The 17,777-nt window shown below is 37.5% G+C and overlaps 4 protein-coding genes and 1 non-coding gene across 6 annotated transcripts; 1 reads left to right on the forward strand and 4 right to left on the reverse strand.

Annotated features, from left to right (window-relative positions):
- The first annotated feature begins 4,505 nt into the window (after positions 1-4,505).
- LOC102622192 (uncharacterized) lies at positions 4,506-5,611 on the forward strand. The gene is made up of 5 exons (XM_006465841.4): positions 4,506-4,699; positions 4,792-4,842; positions 4,958-5,017; positions 5,188-5,259; positions 5,395-5,611. The coding sequence occupies exons 1-5, from the start codon at positions 4,597-4,599 to the stop codon at positions 5,430-5,432; spliced, it is 324 nt and encodes a 107-aa protein (XP_006465904.2). The 5' UTR covers positions 4,506-4,596; the 3' UTR covers positions 5,433-5,611.
- A 203-nt stretch (positions 5,612-5,814) lies between these two features.
- Positions 5,815-5,896, reverse strand: TRNAS-GCU (transfer RNA serine (anticodon GCU)). Its single transcript has one exon. It is a non-coding gene; the product is annotated as a tRNA-Ser (tRNA).
- A 191-nt stretch (positions 5,897-6,087) lies between these two features.
- On the reverse strand, positions 6,088-8,717 carry LOC102621901 (subtilisin-like protease SBT1.4). Its single transcript, XM_006465840.4, has one exon. It carries the CDS (start codon positions 8,639-8,641, stop codon positions 6,311-6,313), a length of 2,331 nt encoding a protein of 776 aa, XP_006465903.2. The 5' UTR covers positions 8,642-8,717; the 3' UTR covers positions 6,088-6,310.
- A 2,000-nt stretch (positions 8,718-10,717) lies between these two features.
- On the reverse strand, positions 10,718-13,480 carry LOC102621598 (guanine nucleotide-binding protein subunit gamma 3-like). Of its 2 annotated transcripts, none has more exons than XM_025102056.2 (5): positions 13,038-13,480; positions 12,201-12,253; positions 12,012-12,056; positions 11,836-11,911; positions 10,718-11,164 (listed from the first exon to the last, which is right to left on the reverse strand). In XM_025102056.2, the coding sequence occupies exons 1-5, from the start codon at positions 13,176-13,178 to the stop codon at positions 11,084-11,086; spliced, it is 396 nt and encodes a 131-aa protein (XP_024957824.2). In that variant the 5' UTR covers positions 13,179-13,480; the 3' UTR covers positions 10,718-11,083. The 2 variants fall into 2 exon arrangements, with proteins under 2 accessions (XP_024957824.2, XP_006465902.2); XM_006465839.4 differs by having other exon boundaries at positions 11,867-11,911; positions 13,038-13,478.
- A 1,093-nt stretch (positions 13,481-14,573) lies between these two features.
- On the reverse strand, positions 14,574-17,223 carry LOC102621315 (cation/calcium exchanger 4). The gene has a single exon (XM_006465838.4). It carries the CDS (start codon positions 16,793-16,795, stop codon positions 14,846-14,848), a length of 1,950 nt encoding a protein of 649 aa, XP_006465901.2. The 5' UTR covers positions 16,796-17,223; the 3' UTR covers positions 14,574-14,845.
- Positions 17,224-17,777: the final 554 nt, after the last annotated feature.

Raw genomic sequence — 17,777 nt, forward strand, 5'->3', positions numbered from 1 at the left:
TTTCAGTCCCCTTAACGCCTGAGGGTGGTTGAAGGCTCCCAAGTCGAGGACAGCCCGATGAAACCTCTTGATGAATTCCCGAAGGGTTTCTTGCTCCCCCTGTTTCATGCTCTTCAGCTCCATCATGTCATCTTCCGGCGACATTGCCCCACTAAACTGCTCTGCGAATTCCTGGCACATCTGCTCGAAGGTTTTTATGCTGCCCCGAGGAAGTTTCCTGTACCATTCTCGTGCACGTCCCTCAAGGGATAGTGGGAACACCCTGCACCTTTGGGATGGAGATAATCCCTGGACCCCCGTTATGTCGTTGAAGCGCTCTATGTGCACCAGCGGGTCAGTTCTTCCCGAGTATCTGAGGTCGGGGAGGCGGAAATCTCTTGGAATAACTGCCCTCATGATCTCTGCTGCGAGCGGTGATTCCCCGTCCAGCATTATCCTCCAACCAGGGGCTCTGTTCCTCCCTTGCATGTCATCAATTATTTGCGCTAGCCTTCGCACTTCCTCCTCCAGCTGTCCTGCGCGACCAGGGTCGCGCGCTGCAGCTTGATCCCGCTCTCGCTCTGCATCATGTAAGTGTTGCCTCAGTTCTGTTTCCTCTGCGTTCACCACCCCGTCGCCCCCGTCACAAGTCTGTCTTACCGGGGACTGCTCTCTTTCTCTATGAAATTCTCCCCGCAGAGGTACGTTACCTCTCTCACCGCCAAATCTCCCAGCGGTTCGACTTCTCTCCGCACTATCGGTACCTGGTGCCGCTCCACCGCCTCTCACCCTTCCCTCTTGGGTTACCCTTCGCTCGTTCCGCAGCTCATGCAGGATGGTTGTCAAGGTTTCCATCTGCTTTTCCATTCGCTCCATCCGGTCGAACATGACTTTTTCCCGTGCTTCGCTGATCACCTCCCTCAGCGTCACGGAATCGTTAAGCCTTATGTCACCCCCTTGTGCGCTACTTCCTCCTATCTCCATTGACTTTCGCTTACTCCACCCCTCTTCTTGCTACCGACAGAAGCTTTTTGCTCTGGATCCCCACAGACGGCGCCAAAATGTTGATGCGAGATTCCGGTTCTCCTCGTTCTACGACCAGGATCCCTGCTCGATCAACTCTACCACGACCAGGAGGTCTCCTAGTAATGCTTCTTCTCCGGATGTCCCTGCACACACAGACAAGTCAGAGTACGCCGGTTGTTCTCCCGGCGCAAACCCTCCGACGCTCAAGTCAGATATGAAGGTTCGGGGAACGCTTGCCACAGGTCTTATGGCTTTTTTGTGGTTTTCTCTTTTATCTTAAAAATGCTAACCCTTTTACCTTCGTTGGCTACCTTTTTATAGGCTTCCTCTGAATCTCAGTCTTCCGCTCTTTTTGAGACGGTATGGGACTCCAACTGCTGCGTTATGGGCAAAACATGGGATCTAGCGTGTTACGCCACGGTTCAGGGGAAAGCGTGGCTGCCACGGCTCTGTGAGACCTTGCGTGTTACGCCACGGTTCTGGGGAAAGTGTGGCTGTCATGACTCCGTGAGATCTTGCGTGTTACGTCGCGGTTCTGGGGAAAGCGTGGCTGTTGTGCCTAGGTTCTCGTGCTGGAGAGCGCGTCTTGCCAACTGCCGTCGACCGGGTCTCCTCGCCTCTCGGTCTCTAGCCGGAATGGCCTCATGCCTTTTATAGGAATTGGCCTCGCGGACGACAACATCGTGGACGAGCAGGATGTTTCTGCTCCTGTTCTTCCACGCGCCAGGCTTTAACGGAAAACACCGGTGCGCAGAACTCCGCCATCAGATGTCTGCTCGTCATTCCTGGTCCCTTCGACGCATTTGTCCCAAACAGTATCCCTCCCAAACAGCTTTTATTGCAAGTATTTGTTTTTTTCAATAACTCAAAAAAAAAAAAAAACTTCAATTTTTGTTTGTTGATCAGAAAATATATAACAAAGAGTATTGATCAGAGACAATTTTCCAAGAAAGGTGGCCTATATTTACAATTTATTAGTTTCAGGATAATGTGCATGACGTATACAGTGACATCAATTTTAAGGCATGGAACGTGGCACTAAAATATATTATTAATTGTTCAATTAATAAATTTAAATTTTTAATGAATTATTAGAAGAGATTATTGTACTTGACCACTAAGCTACCTTTGCGATGCTAGCTAGCCATGTGAGGTGCTTTATACACGAATTACTTAGATTTTTTGTGAAATGAAATTTGTTGTAGCGCAGGTATTAATTCATACAGATAGGATACTTATAATTTAATATTTAAAATATAAAATGGTGAGTATAATTAGACGTCATACTGTAATTAAGTTTATTATGACTTTGGCATTCCGCTGAGCTCGTATCTTTGACTTAGGACTCATTTAGAATTGTTTTTAGTAGGCTTAAAAATGATTTTAAAAAATTAAAAATTAACTTTGGTATTTGTTTTTTTCTTTGTTGGTTAAATAAAGAACCTCTGCGAAAATTAAGGTTTAACAACACGAGGAAATATAGTCCCTAAACAAATCATTATCTAATCAAGTCTTGATATCCGGGAGACGGGTAATAAAATGATGAAGGCCAAGAGGGAGAGTAAGGGCATGACTAGCGATGAAGTCCGCCACAAAATTAGCTTCACAATAAATATGGTGCTCAGCCGCCTGCCAATTATGGGAAAGAAGACCAAGAATATCATTGACGAAGGGCAAGGTAGCATTAAAGCTTTTCTTATTAAGCACTGAGTAACACAACGGCTATCAATCTCAACCACCAAACAATCTTATACCCACTTGCCAAGCCAAGACCAGAGCCTGGTACAAATCCCAAAACTCTGCAATTCTTACAGAGCAACTACCAATATTCATGCAAAAACTACCATGCCATCTACTAGTAGCATCTCTAATCAAACCACTTGCTCCTGCCAAACCGGATCTCTTCCTGGCACCATCAGAGTTTAGCTTATAATACGGCCACTGAGGAGGAATCAACCAAACATGTTTTGAACTCTCAACCCGCGATCACTTTGAAAAAATGAAATTATATTTGTCAAAATCAACCTATTCTAGAATAGATTTAGGAAAAAAAAAAAAAAAGGAAATGAGTAACATTTCAAAATCTTATTTTAAAAATAAATTTTATACTTCAATTTTTTTTATATAAATCCCCACATATACTATAGAAACGCAAACTTATCTTCATTCAATTAGGAAATAAAATCATTAAATTTAAAGAGATTATTACTATTATCATCTATTATGAGACAACAAAATATAAGAAATAAAATTGATAACATATAAATATTTTTTTAGTTACCATTTATTACATATACACAATAAATAAAAAATCACACGCACACACGAATCCATATATATATAAATCTACAAGTAAATTTTGATTAATATTATGTCTCTTTTAGTTATTTGTATTCTTATAATAGTTTAGCATTAAGATTTACTAAATATATAAGACTAATTTTAAAATTTACAGCACTTTTAAAAATAAATTTATAAATTTTACTAAATATTTAGTTGATTTTTTCATAATTAATTATTTTTACAACAAAATTAATAATAATTATTTTAAAAATTACAACAATACTGAACTGACCATTAAAGTTGAGGGCAAAGTTCAAATCTCACAATGACAGTCTCCCATCTTTCGTATTTAGTACTTATTAATACCTATATCCTAAACTACTTTCTTAAAAATTTGCGTATCAAAAGGATTCTGGAGAAAGTTGAGAAAAAAAAAAGATCTAGAAAATGTTGTCACAACAATACAAAATGTTGTCATTATAAGGACATGTGATGACTGTAATAACAGAAGACAGGACTTTGATTCGCCCCACCGAACAAATGAAAAAGAAAAATAAATCTAATTAATTAGATTTTATGCTTATATTCCTTTCTTAATATGAACTTATTTGTTAATTGTCTAAAATTTAAAATTTTATTTGTTTGTAATTTATGTTTAACTTTTATACATCTACACCTAAACAGAAAAAAATAAATTTTTATCACTTTTGTCTTAATGAGAAAAGTTTGAATGGAAGTAAATACCATATCCTAATAATTTCCCTACTAAATATACTTATTTATTTTAACTTATAAGAAAATAAATGTCAAATAATTATGTTTCAAATATTTTTAATTTATAAAAACAACCAACTTGCCACCTATATTCAAATATTTAGAAAAAATAAATAAACATGTTCACTTAGAAATTTATATTTAAATCCATTCTTCAACGAAGTTCTGACCTAGTCAAAATTAAGACAAAAATAAATAAATAAAATAAAACGCTATGGAATTCACAGTTTAACAAAAGAAAAATAAAATTAATTGATAAAAAATCCCAAATCCTCCTGGTTAAGAAAAACCATATTAAGAATGCATTATGATTTCCTATATACATACATTAATACATATATATTCTTAAAAAGTTAAAAACCTGGTATTAATTAATTAATTAATTAATTAATTAACTAATTACTTATATATATCCCGAATCCTAAACAATTAAGAAAAGAGCAAACACACACAAACTCTTTAAATAACACAACACAACACAACAGAGTGTTGGGTTTTTTTATTTCGATTTTCGTCAATTAAGCATCAGCCGTAATGTCGAGCCATAACGATGCATGTCCGTGCCCTTCAAATTCAAACAAGAAACACAAACCGTTCGAAATCAAGAAGTGGAATCCGGTTGCTTTCTGGCAGTGGGGTAAGTTTCTCGTTCTTTAAGTTAGTTTCCGTGCGTGAATGTTATCTTCACAAGACCCTTATTAACCTTGATGCTGTTGATTTGACGAGCAGATATCGTTGTGGACACTTGTGCTATTTGCAGGAACCACATCATGGAACTTTGTAAGTAACCTGATTATTTATTTATAGCATGAATTAATTGAATATATGTCTATTTATTGGGATTAATTAATTTTTGACTCGTGGTAAATATTCTTACTTGTTAATGTTGTTGTAGGCATAGAGTGTCAAGCGAATCAAGCCAGCGTTACCAGCCAGGACTGCACGGCTGCTTGGGGTATAATACTTATGAACAAAAACCCTATGCTTAATTTTTTACTTTTTTTTCCTTTTTAAATTTCAGTTACTACGGTCTTTCTTATCTCTGATCATCGTGCTCTTCTTTTATTTATCTACTCTGTATAATGAAAGTGCTTTGGGCTTAGCAGAGTATTTGTTTTTGGTCAGGTTTGTGCAATCACGCCTTTCACTTCCACTGCATCAGCCGATGGCTCAAGACTCGCCAAGCGTGCCCTTTAGGTTTGTTTTACGAACACTTATAACAAGTACCTTCATTGATGTGTGTTTTAAACCAACCACTCCCCACACATCTTTATTATTTCACTCAAATTAATTCATCAATCACTTAACTGGGCAATTTCTTCTTTGTTGCAGATAACAGTGTGTGGGAATACCAAAAGTATGGGCACTAGAGCTCTGCAAGAAGCAACAAGTGGAGCAGCAGCAGTTGGATCAATTTCTCATTAGTCTTTTGACAAATTTACTACATACTTTTTCTAATTTTTAGCAATTTGCCCCTCTACCCGAGCATTAATCCACCCAGTTTGTAAATGTTTGCTAGTTGATTAATGGATTATGTTATTGTTTGTTTGATTCTCAGATTACAGCAACCAATCTTATGAATAAGAAGAGTTCATGAAACACTGATGTTCTCAAATTAACATGTCTTGTAGGTTGTAATCTCATTCATGTTTTTCTTTTCCCCGGTGGACTTTGATGGAAAATTATTAAAACAAAGTTGGCTCGTATACATGAATTGCCAAAAGATTAAGTGGTCATCTCTGAAAAAGAGAACGACGCCTGAGAGATTCGAACTCTCGCGGGGAAACCCCATGTACTTAGCAGGCACACGCCTTAACCACTCGGCCAAAGCGTCGTCGTTGTTGCGAGGTCTTGTCGATTGTATATGAAATATATTGTTTTTTTGGCAAATGTGAAAAGCAAAGCAACCAAGTTATAAATTTTGTCCCGAAAAGTGAAAACTACAAGGCGCATTATGATGATCTTTTGCCATGTTTATCACTTACACAGTTCAACATCAGCCATAACTGGCGTTCAAGAGCATAGTGAAGTCTCAGTAGTACGCTAATTTTATTGCTTTGAAATAAATTATCCTGAAGTACCAAACTTAAAAATGTTGGGGAAATGAAAAGCCAACATACAGATTTTCTACTCTGTACAAGAATCTGAGAAGTTGCACGTTTTAACACTAATGAGTAGATGAATCAACAAAAAACTACTGCTCTCAATCCTGCATTGGAGTGAGCATCGCAGCATTCCCAGCTGCAGATTACATGGAACTCACTGATCCTTGAATCCACCTAACAGCAATGGGACTCCTCACAAGATGAACCCCATCGCTCCATTCAATTGACCCGGATTGCTGTGGGCTAACACCAAGTCCATCCAATCCAACACTTGAGAATGTAATCTCATATGCCAATGCCTTTTTTTCAGCACTAAACGCTAGCTTACTAGGCCACACATTGACGGCAACATTGGGTGGAGCATTCACTTTAACCTCATATACTGCATCAACCGAGCTCCCAACATTCTTCACCACTCTCTTGTACTTCACGACGTCATTGTTTGAATTAAACACAACAGAGAATGATGGGTAGTTAAGATTTCCTGGAGTAGCCAATGCTCTAGTACATATATCTGAGCTAGCAGGCTCTCGAACAAAAACTGAAATCCTCTTAACATCATACCCAATTGAGCAGAGAAAGGCAACATATTCGCTAACATCAATGTCATAAACCAATCCCGGGTTAAGTGCTCTATTAGGATCAACATGTCCTGCTCCGTGAATGAACGGTGTTGATTCTTCACCACTAGCAAGATCCTTAATGTTTTCCCCTGAATTGTCCAAATTGTAAGCTGTAGTCATCAGAGCAGATTTGATTACAGCAGGCGACCAATCTGGATATGCTTTTCGAAGCAGAGCAGCCAAGCCACTAACATGTGGGCAGGACATTGATGTGCCAGAGATTATATTGAAATCAACTCTTCTACAATCAATTTCTAAATCCGTTGGTCCGGTGGAACCAGTCCAAGCAGCCAAGATGTTAACGCCAGGAGCAATAACATCCGGTTTGAGAATCTCCGCCGTCAAAGAATTGGGTCCCCGGCTGGAAAAGGCAGCAACTTTGGGAGCAGGCGGCGAAGGACTAATCACCGTGCCACGAAACACTATAGTAGCTGTAGGATACTGACTCAATTTGATATATTCTCTAATCTTATCCCCAGCAATAGCACCCACCATTGTTGCTGGTATAAGATGTGAATCCGCAATCAATTCCTCACCACTCTCATCAGTATTCGCCAATATCATGCCTAACCCACCAGCTAATTTCACAGCAGCACCTTTTTCAACTCTAGCATTACCTCCTCTATCACACACAACGATTTTGCCCTGCACTTTCGATGGCTCTAACCTCCCCATATAACAAAATCTATCCCCACAATCGCCACCATAAACCAAACGAAGCTTAAAATCAGGCAAAGACTCACCAGCATACAACGAGACACCACCGAAACTCCTCCCGTCTCCGAGAATCGCATCAGCAGGAAACTCTCGGTCAATCGTTGAAGCACCAACAGTCAAAATCCAGGGCGCAATATTTGTAGCAGTAAAAGGACCAGGACCAGAATTACCAGCAGAACAAGACACAACAACACCATGCTGAGCCGCCCCGAATGATCCAATAGCAATAGAATCTTGATCGTATTGAGGAGCATAACCGGAGGCACCAACGGATAAAGAAATGACATCAACCCCATCAGCAATAGCTTGGTCCATAGCTGCAAGAATGTCAGAGTCAAAGCAACCAGGACTCCAACAAATCTTGTACACAGCTATCCGAGCTTTTACAGCCATGCCACGAGCTTCCCCCCTCGCATAATCAAAAAGGCTCGCGTTAGAAACTAAAGAACCAGCCGCAGTCGAGGCCGTATGCGTGCCGTGGCCTTCAGTATCTCGTGGAGATTTCGATTCTTCAGTTTCGTCAATGGGGCGTTCCATATAAGACTCGTAGCCTCTGTAAAAAGCTCTGGCGCCAATGATCTTTTTGTTACAGGCTGAAGCTGGGAAGTCTTTTGATGTCTCGCAAATGCCTTTGAATCTTCGGGGAACGTCGGACAAGGTAGAGTCTGAGAAGCTGTGGCGTTCGGGCCATATGCCTGTGTCAAGAACGCCGATGATGACGTCATCGGCGTATTTGGAGTTGGGCCAGATGCCGAAGCTGTCGGAGAGACCTAGGAAGTGCGGGGTGCGGGTCGTGTGGAGGTGGCGAGGCCGGTCGGGGATTACGGAGAGGATTCCGGGGTGCTGGCGTAGGATCTCGGCCTGGAGTGGCGTCAGGTGAGCAGAGAAGCCGTTGATGGCTTTGCTGTACGTGTAGAGGAGCTTGGATGAGTGGGGGTGATCAGGTGATGGGGGCAGGGACTGGATGATGGAGCTGTACCAGTCGTCGTGGGAGGAGAAGAGTGCTGGCTTGTGGGATCTCGACACGTAGATGATGAACGTTTGTGGGCCGTCTGATGGTGCAGAGGAGAGGATTGTTGGGGTGAGAAAGAGGAAGAAGAAGAGGAAGGGACAGATTACAGAGGAAATTGCCATGGCGAGAGAGGCTTGTCCGCTTGGCTCCTGTGAAATTGGAGAGACACTTGACGGGTAAAGGAAGATAAAAGGCAACCATGTCCATCCACGTCAGCACAAGAGAGGAACAATATTTGATTGGTGGTGATCAATCAATGCATCATTAAATAGGTTAATATAATATTATACAATACAAATGATCTATCTAATCAATTCGGAAGGGTCGGGTTACTTGAATTTACACCGTACACTTTCTTTAATTAACATTTTTATTTTTGTAAATATAATTTAATAAAATACTTTTTTGACACTGATCTCTTCTACCCTCATCTTCTTCTTCTGTAACTAAAATTTTTCTGATTTAAAATAACTATTTCAATTAATAAATGAAATTTTACAGAAATTAATAAATTTTGCCCTATTCAAATCTAATACATAGTTGAGAAAAAAATGATACCCATCATATAGAATTGAAAATTAGATACTTTTTATCACTTTAAATCGCCTAAGTCTTTGTATCTATAAGAAATATTTAGGTAAAATCTTTGAAACACAAACTAAATTATTTTCTTATAAAAAAATATTTTCTAGCCTAATTAGTTAACCAAATATACTTGTAATTTATTTATTTATTTTTTTATGATTGGTAATTTACTTAATTAATAGTGATTGTTGGCAGAACCTCAGATGCACATGTTTCTTGCTCTCCTGTAAAAAATGGGGAATGAAAACGACAAAATGTATACACTTGGGATTCTCGTAAGATTCATGATCAAAGTTAATGTTGATTGCTGAGCTATGATTTTCGTTTCTTTTCCTTTTATTACAACAAAAATGAACCGCAAAATATGGACTTATTGGAAAATGAATAGGACCTTGAGCTAGGTGCCACACAGGTGTAGGTCCCATTTGAATAAACATGAGATATTTATCCTTTGCTAATTGCTATCGCTAATACTTAAACTGATATGAGTAAGATTAAGTAAGTATGCTCGGAAGGGGCAAAAAGAAACAAAGATAAATCATATCAGTGGGTGGTAGTAGATGGACACTTGCTGACTTTTTGGTGCTTAAAGTTGGAGGAGGGGATCATGTGGCCGGCCCATCATCCATGAAAGGACGAGAATAGTGATGTCGTGATGTGATTCATTAACGTACAAATTTACAATCTTTATAGCGAAAAGATCGGGAGAAGCCTACGGTAACCAACATAAGTAATTTTCAACTTTTTCGTACCAAATGAGCTGTAACTACCATTCCAAAATTCAAATTATATACGTTATTATGGGACCCGAAGGGCCTTTTCTAAGTAACAAAGACTGCAGCACTTTGCAGGCCCCACTCCTTTGTTGAGATCAATGATCAGATCCCTGATCCATCATCCATGTAAGAGAGGTTACCAGTTCAGAATCCTCAGGGATCATCAAAACTAAGCTTATAAATAGTAAGAGAAAACTCCACTCTTGGTCATAAATTCACTTTTAATTAAGAATGAAAGAAATTCATCTCACGTGATGCAGACTTTTGAAAGAAATTCAGGGCAAAGGTTATAATAATCACAAGGAAATGCTCTTTTCCTTCTAAATGATGTGAAGATTTCTATATAATATTCCTACTTGGGCATATAATCACAAAGATAAGCATATTATTCAACCATATTATATTTTATTCTTTCCCATCAAATAAACGAGAGAGCTCAACATGTTTAACATTTTCCCAACATAAGAAGTTCCGTGAGAATCGAATAAATGGATCAACAAGAACATAAAATCTTTTAACCGAATGATGGATTCACTTCCTTTTCAATCCGATTCGCTAACCCTTTTTCTTTCCCTCATGTTTCCTTCATACTGTACAACAAATGGTAACACTTTTTAGTGCCACCGTGCCAGGATATTTCATCCAAATAAAATTAACATGCACAGTCTGCTATTTTGAGATGACACACAAATTATTCTAGCTAGCGACTAGCATGTGCAGGAATCCAATTGATGGAAGCCCTACCTCATGCTGCTCTAAGACACACCATGGTTCAATATGATTGAACTTTAATCACAGTGCATGTTATCGGAGGAACAAGTTAACAACATAATATAATCAAGCTAAGTCAATGAGAAAGTTTTCATCATCTTGGTAGAGGCACTTTATTGAAATTCTGTCACAGAGGAGAATCTGTTTACATAATCTATTAGAGAATCTTCTGCTGACTATAACTATTTATATAAAAGCTTGAGGAAGGCAGGGATGGAATACGAGTTCTTAGATACTTACAGACAACAAGTATTACTGCAGCATTTTGCTAAATTAGAACAAAGATTCACCTTTGCACAATTGTGCCCAGACTTGAAACAGCAGCATGCATTGTGCAGGCATGAAAGTCCCATGCATTTGCACCATTCTTGACAAGTGACCTTCTCAGAGCAAATACAGATGTGACAGTGGGGGTGACATGAGACATAGCATTTACAGCAGTTTAAAATTTTTAGATGATGCAGGCAGCGGGTGGAGCAACAAATCCACATAAGACTGGAGCAAAACTTTCCCCTGGTAAGAATTAATCCATATTATCAATTCATTTATAACTCATTGATTTCATTCTAACATGCAATTTTTGAATGACAGAAAACTCAGCAGCATTGCTTTTGCGAACTTGTAAATGACTAGTACCAAATGGAAGAGTTTGAAATATATCACATCCAAATAGTTGTGCAAACAGAATTTTATCTTCAATGATTACAAATTCTTATAGGGAATATGCAACTTATTCACAGTGAGAAGAAAATTTATTGTTAAAGTGCAGCTTGGGTCATAGTATGGCAGATGAAAATAAGGCACCAAAGTCTTAAGTGAGAAGGTCTTCTTTCTGACTCAAGGATTGATGACAATGGCTTCTGCGAATTGCAACTTCAAAATTAAACTCAGTACTGACTAGAATTTTATCGTCAATGATTACAATTATTCTAGCAAGTAAGCAATGCAGGTAGAGCCACAAAAAGAGTGGATTATAGTGTTGTTCGTAAGCAACTAGTATAGCAGTTGAACCTCTACACTGATTTTGTATTAATAGAATTTCTCTATTTGGTACTACCAGAGTAACGTTGAAGTTCATAAATGTTCAACAAATGAAACAAAAATGCTCATCAAACCAAACATTTTGATCTTAAAACAAGGGAAATTAAAAATTAAACAAGGAAAGATCCAGCAGGAATCAATACATTAACCAAAAGGAGGGGCCAAATGAAGTACCAGAGACTCTTCCAGAAGGGGTTGGGTTTATGACTCTCCTGTTTTCTGCTCAGAAGAAAACAATACGCAGTATTAGCAAAGAAAAATTTTCATTACAAAGGAGCAAATATACAAAAACTAACAGGCATAAGTTCAATAGTCATACATAGCAACAAGAGGATCTGGTTTGGCCCCGACAAAGTCATCAACCCTATAAATGAAAAAGTTAAGGCTCAAAAGGAATCATAAAAGAACATTTCAGCAAAACTGCCTAAAGATGGATCAAAGGGAATTTTACTATAATTTGATCAAATCAACTATAAGTTACACAATGCAGCAAAGCAGCCACACGTACTCTTTGCAGCATATAGAAGCTGGCTGAACATCTTCAACAGATTTCAACTCTTCCTGCTTGAACAAATCTTTTTGTAAGTATATGCATTTGTATTTATCTTCTATCATAACAGTGTGTGTTCATCGTAGCATGGTGAATACAACATCAGAAAAAATGAAGCTAATGTGTAATTCAACAATAGCTGAGGAATAGAACAGCCTCTTCCCCACTTCTAGACTCCTCCAACATAAACTAATTTCACCCACAAGAGGATGATGCGTGGTGTATGGCATGTGTAACCAATTTTTAATAATTTAAATTATAAGTAAGCATTCACCAACAGGAAGTATGCACGATAGAGGACATGAACAACAAACACTAACTGAATGTGTCAAGTTATTCAAAGGCTAGGAACATCATTTAACATTCATTTTATGCCCTGTTTCCTCTATCCAATGGCAAAATGAGGAATTAGTTTGGAGCCATTTAGCCTAGGAAACATGCAAGGTAAATTACCACATTTTACAATTAGATTCAAAGAAATCCAGAATCAAGCACATCAGTCCTCGTGCAATCCATGCATATAATGTTCTAGTCCATTAATTGAACATTCTTGCAGTTTCCATTCTTAAAATCAATTAGTTAATTATATTAGAATCCAGTATTAGACTCTTTCCCAGATGGGCGATGAAAGTTCATCAGATCGTTGTTTATACAGAAGAAGTGAAGAAACAAATATGGAAAAGGAAACAAACTTTGCTTTTGCACATATATCAATGTAGCTTCAAGTTCTACAATTCTAACTGTAGTGAAAAGGGTTAAACAACTTAACAGGCTCAGAATTGAGAAACAGCAAACCTGAAGCAAACCGATCTCTCTTTCCAAAACCTGAACTTTGACCATCTGCCTTCGCTTACCATACAAATCAAGAGCAGCAGCAGGCGGTGACCTGGGGCCCATTGGTGACTCCACCAATGAAGACCTACATGCATTATCCATCACCTTCCTTAAACTAGCTATAAAACGCGCGCACAACACGATCTCGTTTTATTTCTACTACAAAGGAGAGATCATGCAATGGCCACTTCTGTCGAGTTCCATTGAATAAGAACAATAACAAGAAGAAAAAGAAGGGAACTTTTTGTTTTGTACGTCGAGAAGAAGTACGTGCTTTAATTAATTAAAAAGTGAGAGAACAGAACAATGGTTGTTGAAATGTTGAAATGAAGGCTGAGTTTGTTTGGGTGTTAGTGAGAACTGAAACGTTGTTGGTTTATGAAGTTGGCAGAACCCAGCGAAGCCGAAAAGTACCAATGTATTATGTACCAACACAACACTCAGACGGTGCAGAAAACACACGTGCCTGTCACGTTTGATACTGTTTGTCTTTGTCCAATTTACGGTTAGCAGTTAGCACTCATGGTATCTTCAAGAGAATCCGATCCGAATGAAAAAATGAGAATGAAACTTATGTTTATTTGATAAAATATAATTTAAGAATAAAAATTAAATATGTGTATCCCACACAATTTGAGAATAAGAAATGAAAATCTCATTGTATAAAAGGTTAGGAATGAGGATTCTCATTCATGAACTGATTTTTGTACTCTTATAATTTTTTCATATTTTTTGAATTACTCTAGTTCAAATCACAATTAATTTTATTATTTTAAATGTCATTATTATTATTATTATTTTATAAACTTTATTATTTTAATTATTATTAATTATTATTTTTATTATTTTTATTAATATTATCATTATTAACATTTATTATTATTATTAATTTTATTTTTTAATTAATATCATTTTTATAAAAATATTTATGCATATATCTAGTTAATAAAAATTATACTATTTAATATTATGGATATTTTGATAAATTAATTCTCATTCTCATTCCTCATTTTTATTTATTTTGTCAAATAAACACATCAATAACATTCCAGCACATTCACATTCCCATTTATTTTTGTCAAGTAAATTTTAAAATCTTATTCTCATTCTTCATTTTCATTCCAGCTCATTCTCATTCATAACTTATTTACGTTCATAACTCATTTACGTTCTATGAAGTAAACGCAATCAATTGTTGGTCGGTTTAATACTTTTAAGAAATCAATTTGACGATTGCCGGTACGCTTCTCATACATAAAGGAAACGTTGGATTGCGCGTCATTTCCCTGGAAATATTTACAAACGACAATGACAGTTCGAGCGATGAATGTGCTTGCTTTATTATTTAGTTTGTTTTATATCCATCCACTTCTGACTCCAGAGCAAACGTGCGCTGGTAATAAATATGAACACAAAATGAGACTGAATTTTGCAGATGAGTGCAATGCAATGCAATAATACACACTTGAATTACTTTGACAAATAAGTGTAGATAAATTTACAGAATAAGCAGTTCAATTCAATATATCTCTAAATGTGAAAAAATAGACAAGCAGAGATGCTGTATACTGTTGTAAAAAAGATTTCTATGTACGAGTACATTACGTTTAAAATAAAGTGATTTCTTCCTCTGCTAATACAAATACAAACAAATACAACTCTTTTTCTGAGAGCAGTGCAAGCTGATTGGAATTGTGTAAACCGGAACTCTTTCTATACAGCTTATGGTTCTCCGAATGTCCATCTAATAGACCATGGAGAACTTCAACTTAACCACTTAATGATAACAATCCCACAGCAGTGCTTAACCTCAGGGAAAGAAATATTAGATAAAGGGAAATAAGGCCTACCCCTAACAATTTGCTAGGACGCATGTCGTTACGAGGTAAAACAACAAGGGCCCAGATGAGTCCTGTCATTAGAAATCCTATGGTGTAGAACAAGCTGTGGTCTGTTGGAATTAAATATGAAGCTGGTCTTCTTGACCAGGCACCGAGCAGCATTGACAAGCCCAAACCAACTAATGTGTTAAACATGGGACCTGCATAGCATCCAGACATGGCAATCTGCACACTGTCCCCACCATTCATTGCCAGTGCAGTATTTGACACCAGATCACCCATTGAGTTACCCCACGCTAATACGGTTAACCCAAGGATGGAGGGATTAATCCCAAAGATCATACCGAAAGCCACCAACAATGCGACAAGCTCATTAGCAATCATGTAAAACCATACAATACTCATAAAAAATCCACCTAAAACCCAGAGAATTAAGAACTTCTGAGGTGGATGATCAACCACAGTGAAGCGATAAGAAAGAAAACCGAGTGCGCAACCCAGAACAATGCCAACAAAATATGCAACCAAGCTGCTTGTATAGCTTACATCATCTTGGCTGCTCCACAGAAATGCCAAGAGAATGGGTGCCAATAAAGCACTGGCTACAGCATATCTCTTTGACCACATGTCATCCTCAACTGAAGGAATTGTTAACCGTCTAGGCACTGTTAATGGCAACTCCAACAGTGAAATTAATTTAGATCTCGAAAAGGATGCATCATTATTTTGAGTAGTCTCATCAGTCCAACCCCATGGAGGCTTTTCATCTGATTCGCTCCCTTTTGAAGGATGATTTGAATATATTGCTACGTGTGAAGCCCACATCCATTGAGGCAAGGATGGAGGGAGTTTTGGTGGACTATCCTCAGGGTCAAAGTCAAGCAGGGGACTATAAACGGAAACATCCTCATCGCTTCCTTGAGAAAATACACTTCCTCGGACAGGAAGCATGGGCGTAACAACATCCAATTTCAGCCTCCTTGCATGTTTCCTCAAGATCTCATTGGCAGCCACAGAAAATGCATAAACCACATAGATTGACACAAATGCAATAGCCACCCCAACATTCACCTTCCCAATCACCAAAATTATCAACAAGCACAAAAGCGTGAAGAGGAAGAAACAAACATCCCTAATAAAGCATTTCCTATCAACCTGAACTCTTTTCTCTGCAACATACAACGAAACAGTCCCAACAACAACACAAGTTACAAACACCGCTCCACCCAACACACTATTAAGTCCAACTTCACCGGTGTTAGTCCCCATAAAAGCTGCTATACTAGCAAACACATCTGGTGCTCCATTTCCTAGTGGAAGAAGCGTGACACCAGCAACAGTTGGAGGCAGTCTCAATAGACTCGAGAGCTTCTCCAATGAACAACAAAAGTAATCCGCAGCAGTGTTGCCCAATAGATAAAACAATGCAGCCAACCAAATAGCCAATACTGCATAACCCAACAGACTAAATCCTCCACAAGCACAATAGAAAAACCTAATGTAATCAAAGAACCCGCCTGATGAACATTCTGGGTTAGCTTTCAAGTACTCACATTGGTTAGCATAGCCCAAGTGATGAAGCAATCCACTACACATACCAGGATTGCCCTCAGTCAAATTATTAGCTAAACTCGAAGAATTGCCATCAAGTTCAATCATCTTTCGATGAATTACAGTAAACTGACTTGACCCATTATCCAAAATAGGATCTTTATTCAAACTATGATCACCAAACAATGAAGATTGCCCTACAATTGGGTTTCTTGTAACATCAACTTGGTTATAAAATAAGAAAAACAGTATGACGCTGCAAAATCCACTAAAAAACCCACGAAATTTGGGGTTTCTTGAACTGTACAAGCTATTAGAAAGACTCATCTCTAATATATTTACCAATAATTCTCCCCAAAATAATAATTCAAACCCAGAAATTGAACGAGCCTAGGGTTTCATTTCTTGAACAAAAAACAAAACCCTAGACACTACTGATAACAGAACACGAAAGAGCCCAATAATTGGATGACTTACCGGAGAAATTTGCCAGGATTGAAGGGTTTTACTTTTTCCTTTCTTCTTTTTGCAGATTCAGAATTGGGGTCTTCAAGAATTGAAAATATATCGGAATTATAATGGATTTTGAGGGTTTTGATGGTTCCGATTGTCTGCTCTGCTTAATGAAGAAGCAATTTCTTGGTTACTTCTTGTGTTCGTATCTTTTGTTTGGGTTTGTTGGACGCGTGTGCTTCGCTTTGATTGTTAACAGGGACTGAGTTTTTGCTTCTTTATTTTATTTTATTTTTTGATAGGACCGAGTTTTTGCTTCTTAACTTTTATTTTTTAACTAATTTTCTAAATACCCAATCTGTTGCCCTTGTTCACAATTAATTATTCATTTCTATCATGAGCTCATATAATTGAAAAAAAAAAATAACTGTTGTCACTTGTTGTCAATTTTTTCGTACATCTTTAATTTATACAAAATTATTTGTAACTCTATTATTATCGTTAACAATTTATGTCATTATTTTATTAGTATATTTAACTAATTTTTCTACTGACATTGAGAAGGAATTTTCTTTTTTCTTTTTAATTATTAAAGCCTCCAATGAAAGTCTAACATTTTTAAGCATAATCCATTCAGTACAAGTAAAATAAATTTTGGTTATTATAGAAGAGTGAAAGTGCTATTTTTGACAAATAAATTAACTAGTTTCAATTTATAGAGGTTTTATATAGTTAATTTATATTTTAAAAAAATGCCATACTTACTTTAGAATAATGTTCTTCTTGTATTAATATTTTAACAGTAAAAATGAAATTTGACATTAAAAATTTATGAAGATCTCTCCATGAATTGTTA

Source organism: Citrus sinensis, chromosome 7 (assembly GCF_022201045.2).
Source record: "Citrus sinensis cultivar Valencia sweet orange chromosome 7, DVS_A1.0, whole genome shotgun sequence".
In the NCBI taxonomy this organism is placed as follows: domain Eukaryota; kingdom Viridiplantae; phylum Streptophyta; class Magnoliopsida; order Sapindales; family Rutaceae; genus Citrus; species Citrus sinensis.

Excerpts from the sequence above, each read along its gene's own strand:
- LOC102622192 (XM_006465841.4), top strand. The coding sequence starts at position 4,597 with ATGTCGAGCCATAACGATGCATGTCCGTGCCCTTCAAATTCAAACAAG. Across the intron at positions 4,700-4,791 it reads GGTTGCTTTCTGGCAGTGGG|ATATCGTTGTGGACACTTGT; the intron begins GTAAGTTTCTCG and ends TTTGACGAGCAG. Across the intron at positions 5,260-5,394 it reads TCGCCAAGCGTGCCCTTTAG|ATAACAGTGTGTGGGAATAC; the intron begins GTTTGTTTTACG and ends TCTTTGTTGCAG.
- LOC102621901 (XM_006465840.4), bottom strand. The coding sequence starts at position 8,641 with ATGGCAATTTCCTCTGTAATCTGTCCCTTCCTCTTCTTCTTCCTCTTT.
- LOC102621598 (XM_006465839.4), bottom strand. The coding sequence starts at position 13,178 with ATGGATAATGCATGTAGGTCTTCATTGGTGGAGTCACCAATGGGCCCC. Across the intron at positions 12,254-13,037 it reads GAGAGATCGGTTTGCTTCAG|GAAGAGTTGAAATCTGTTGA; the intron begins GTTTGCTGTTTC and ends TTGTTCAAGCAG. Across the intron at positions 11,165-11,866 it reads CCCTTCTGGAAGAGTCTCTG|GGGAAAGTTTTGCTCCAGTC; the intron begins GTACTTCATTTG and ends AATTCTTACCAG.
- LOC102621315 (XM_006465838.4), bottom strand. The coding sequence starts at position 16,795 with ATGAGTCTTTCTAATAGCTTGTACAGTTCAAGAAACCCCAAATTTCGT.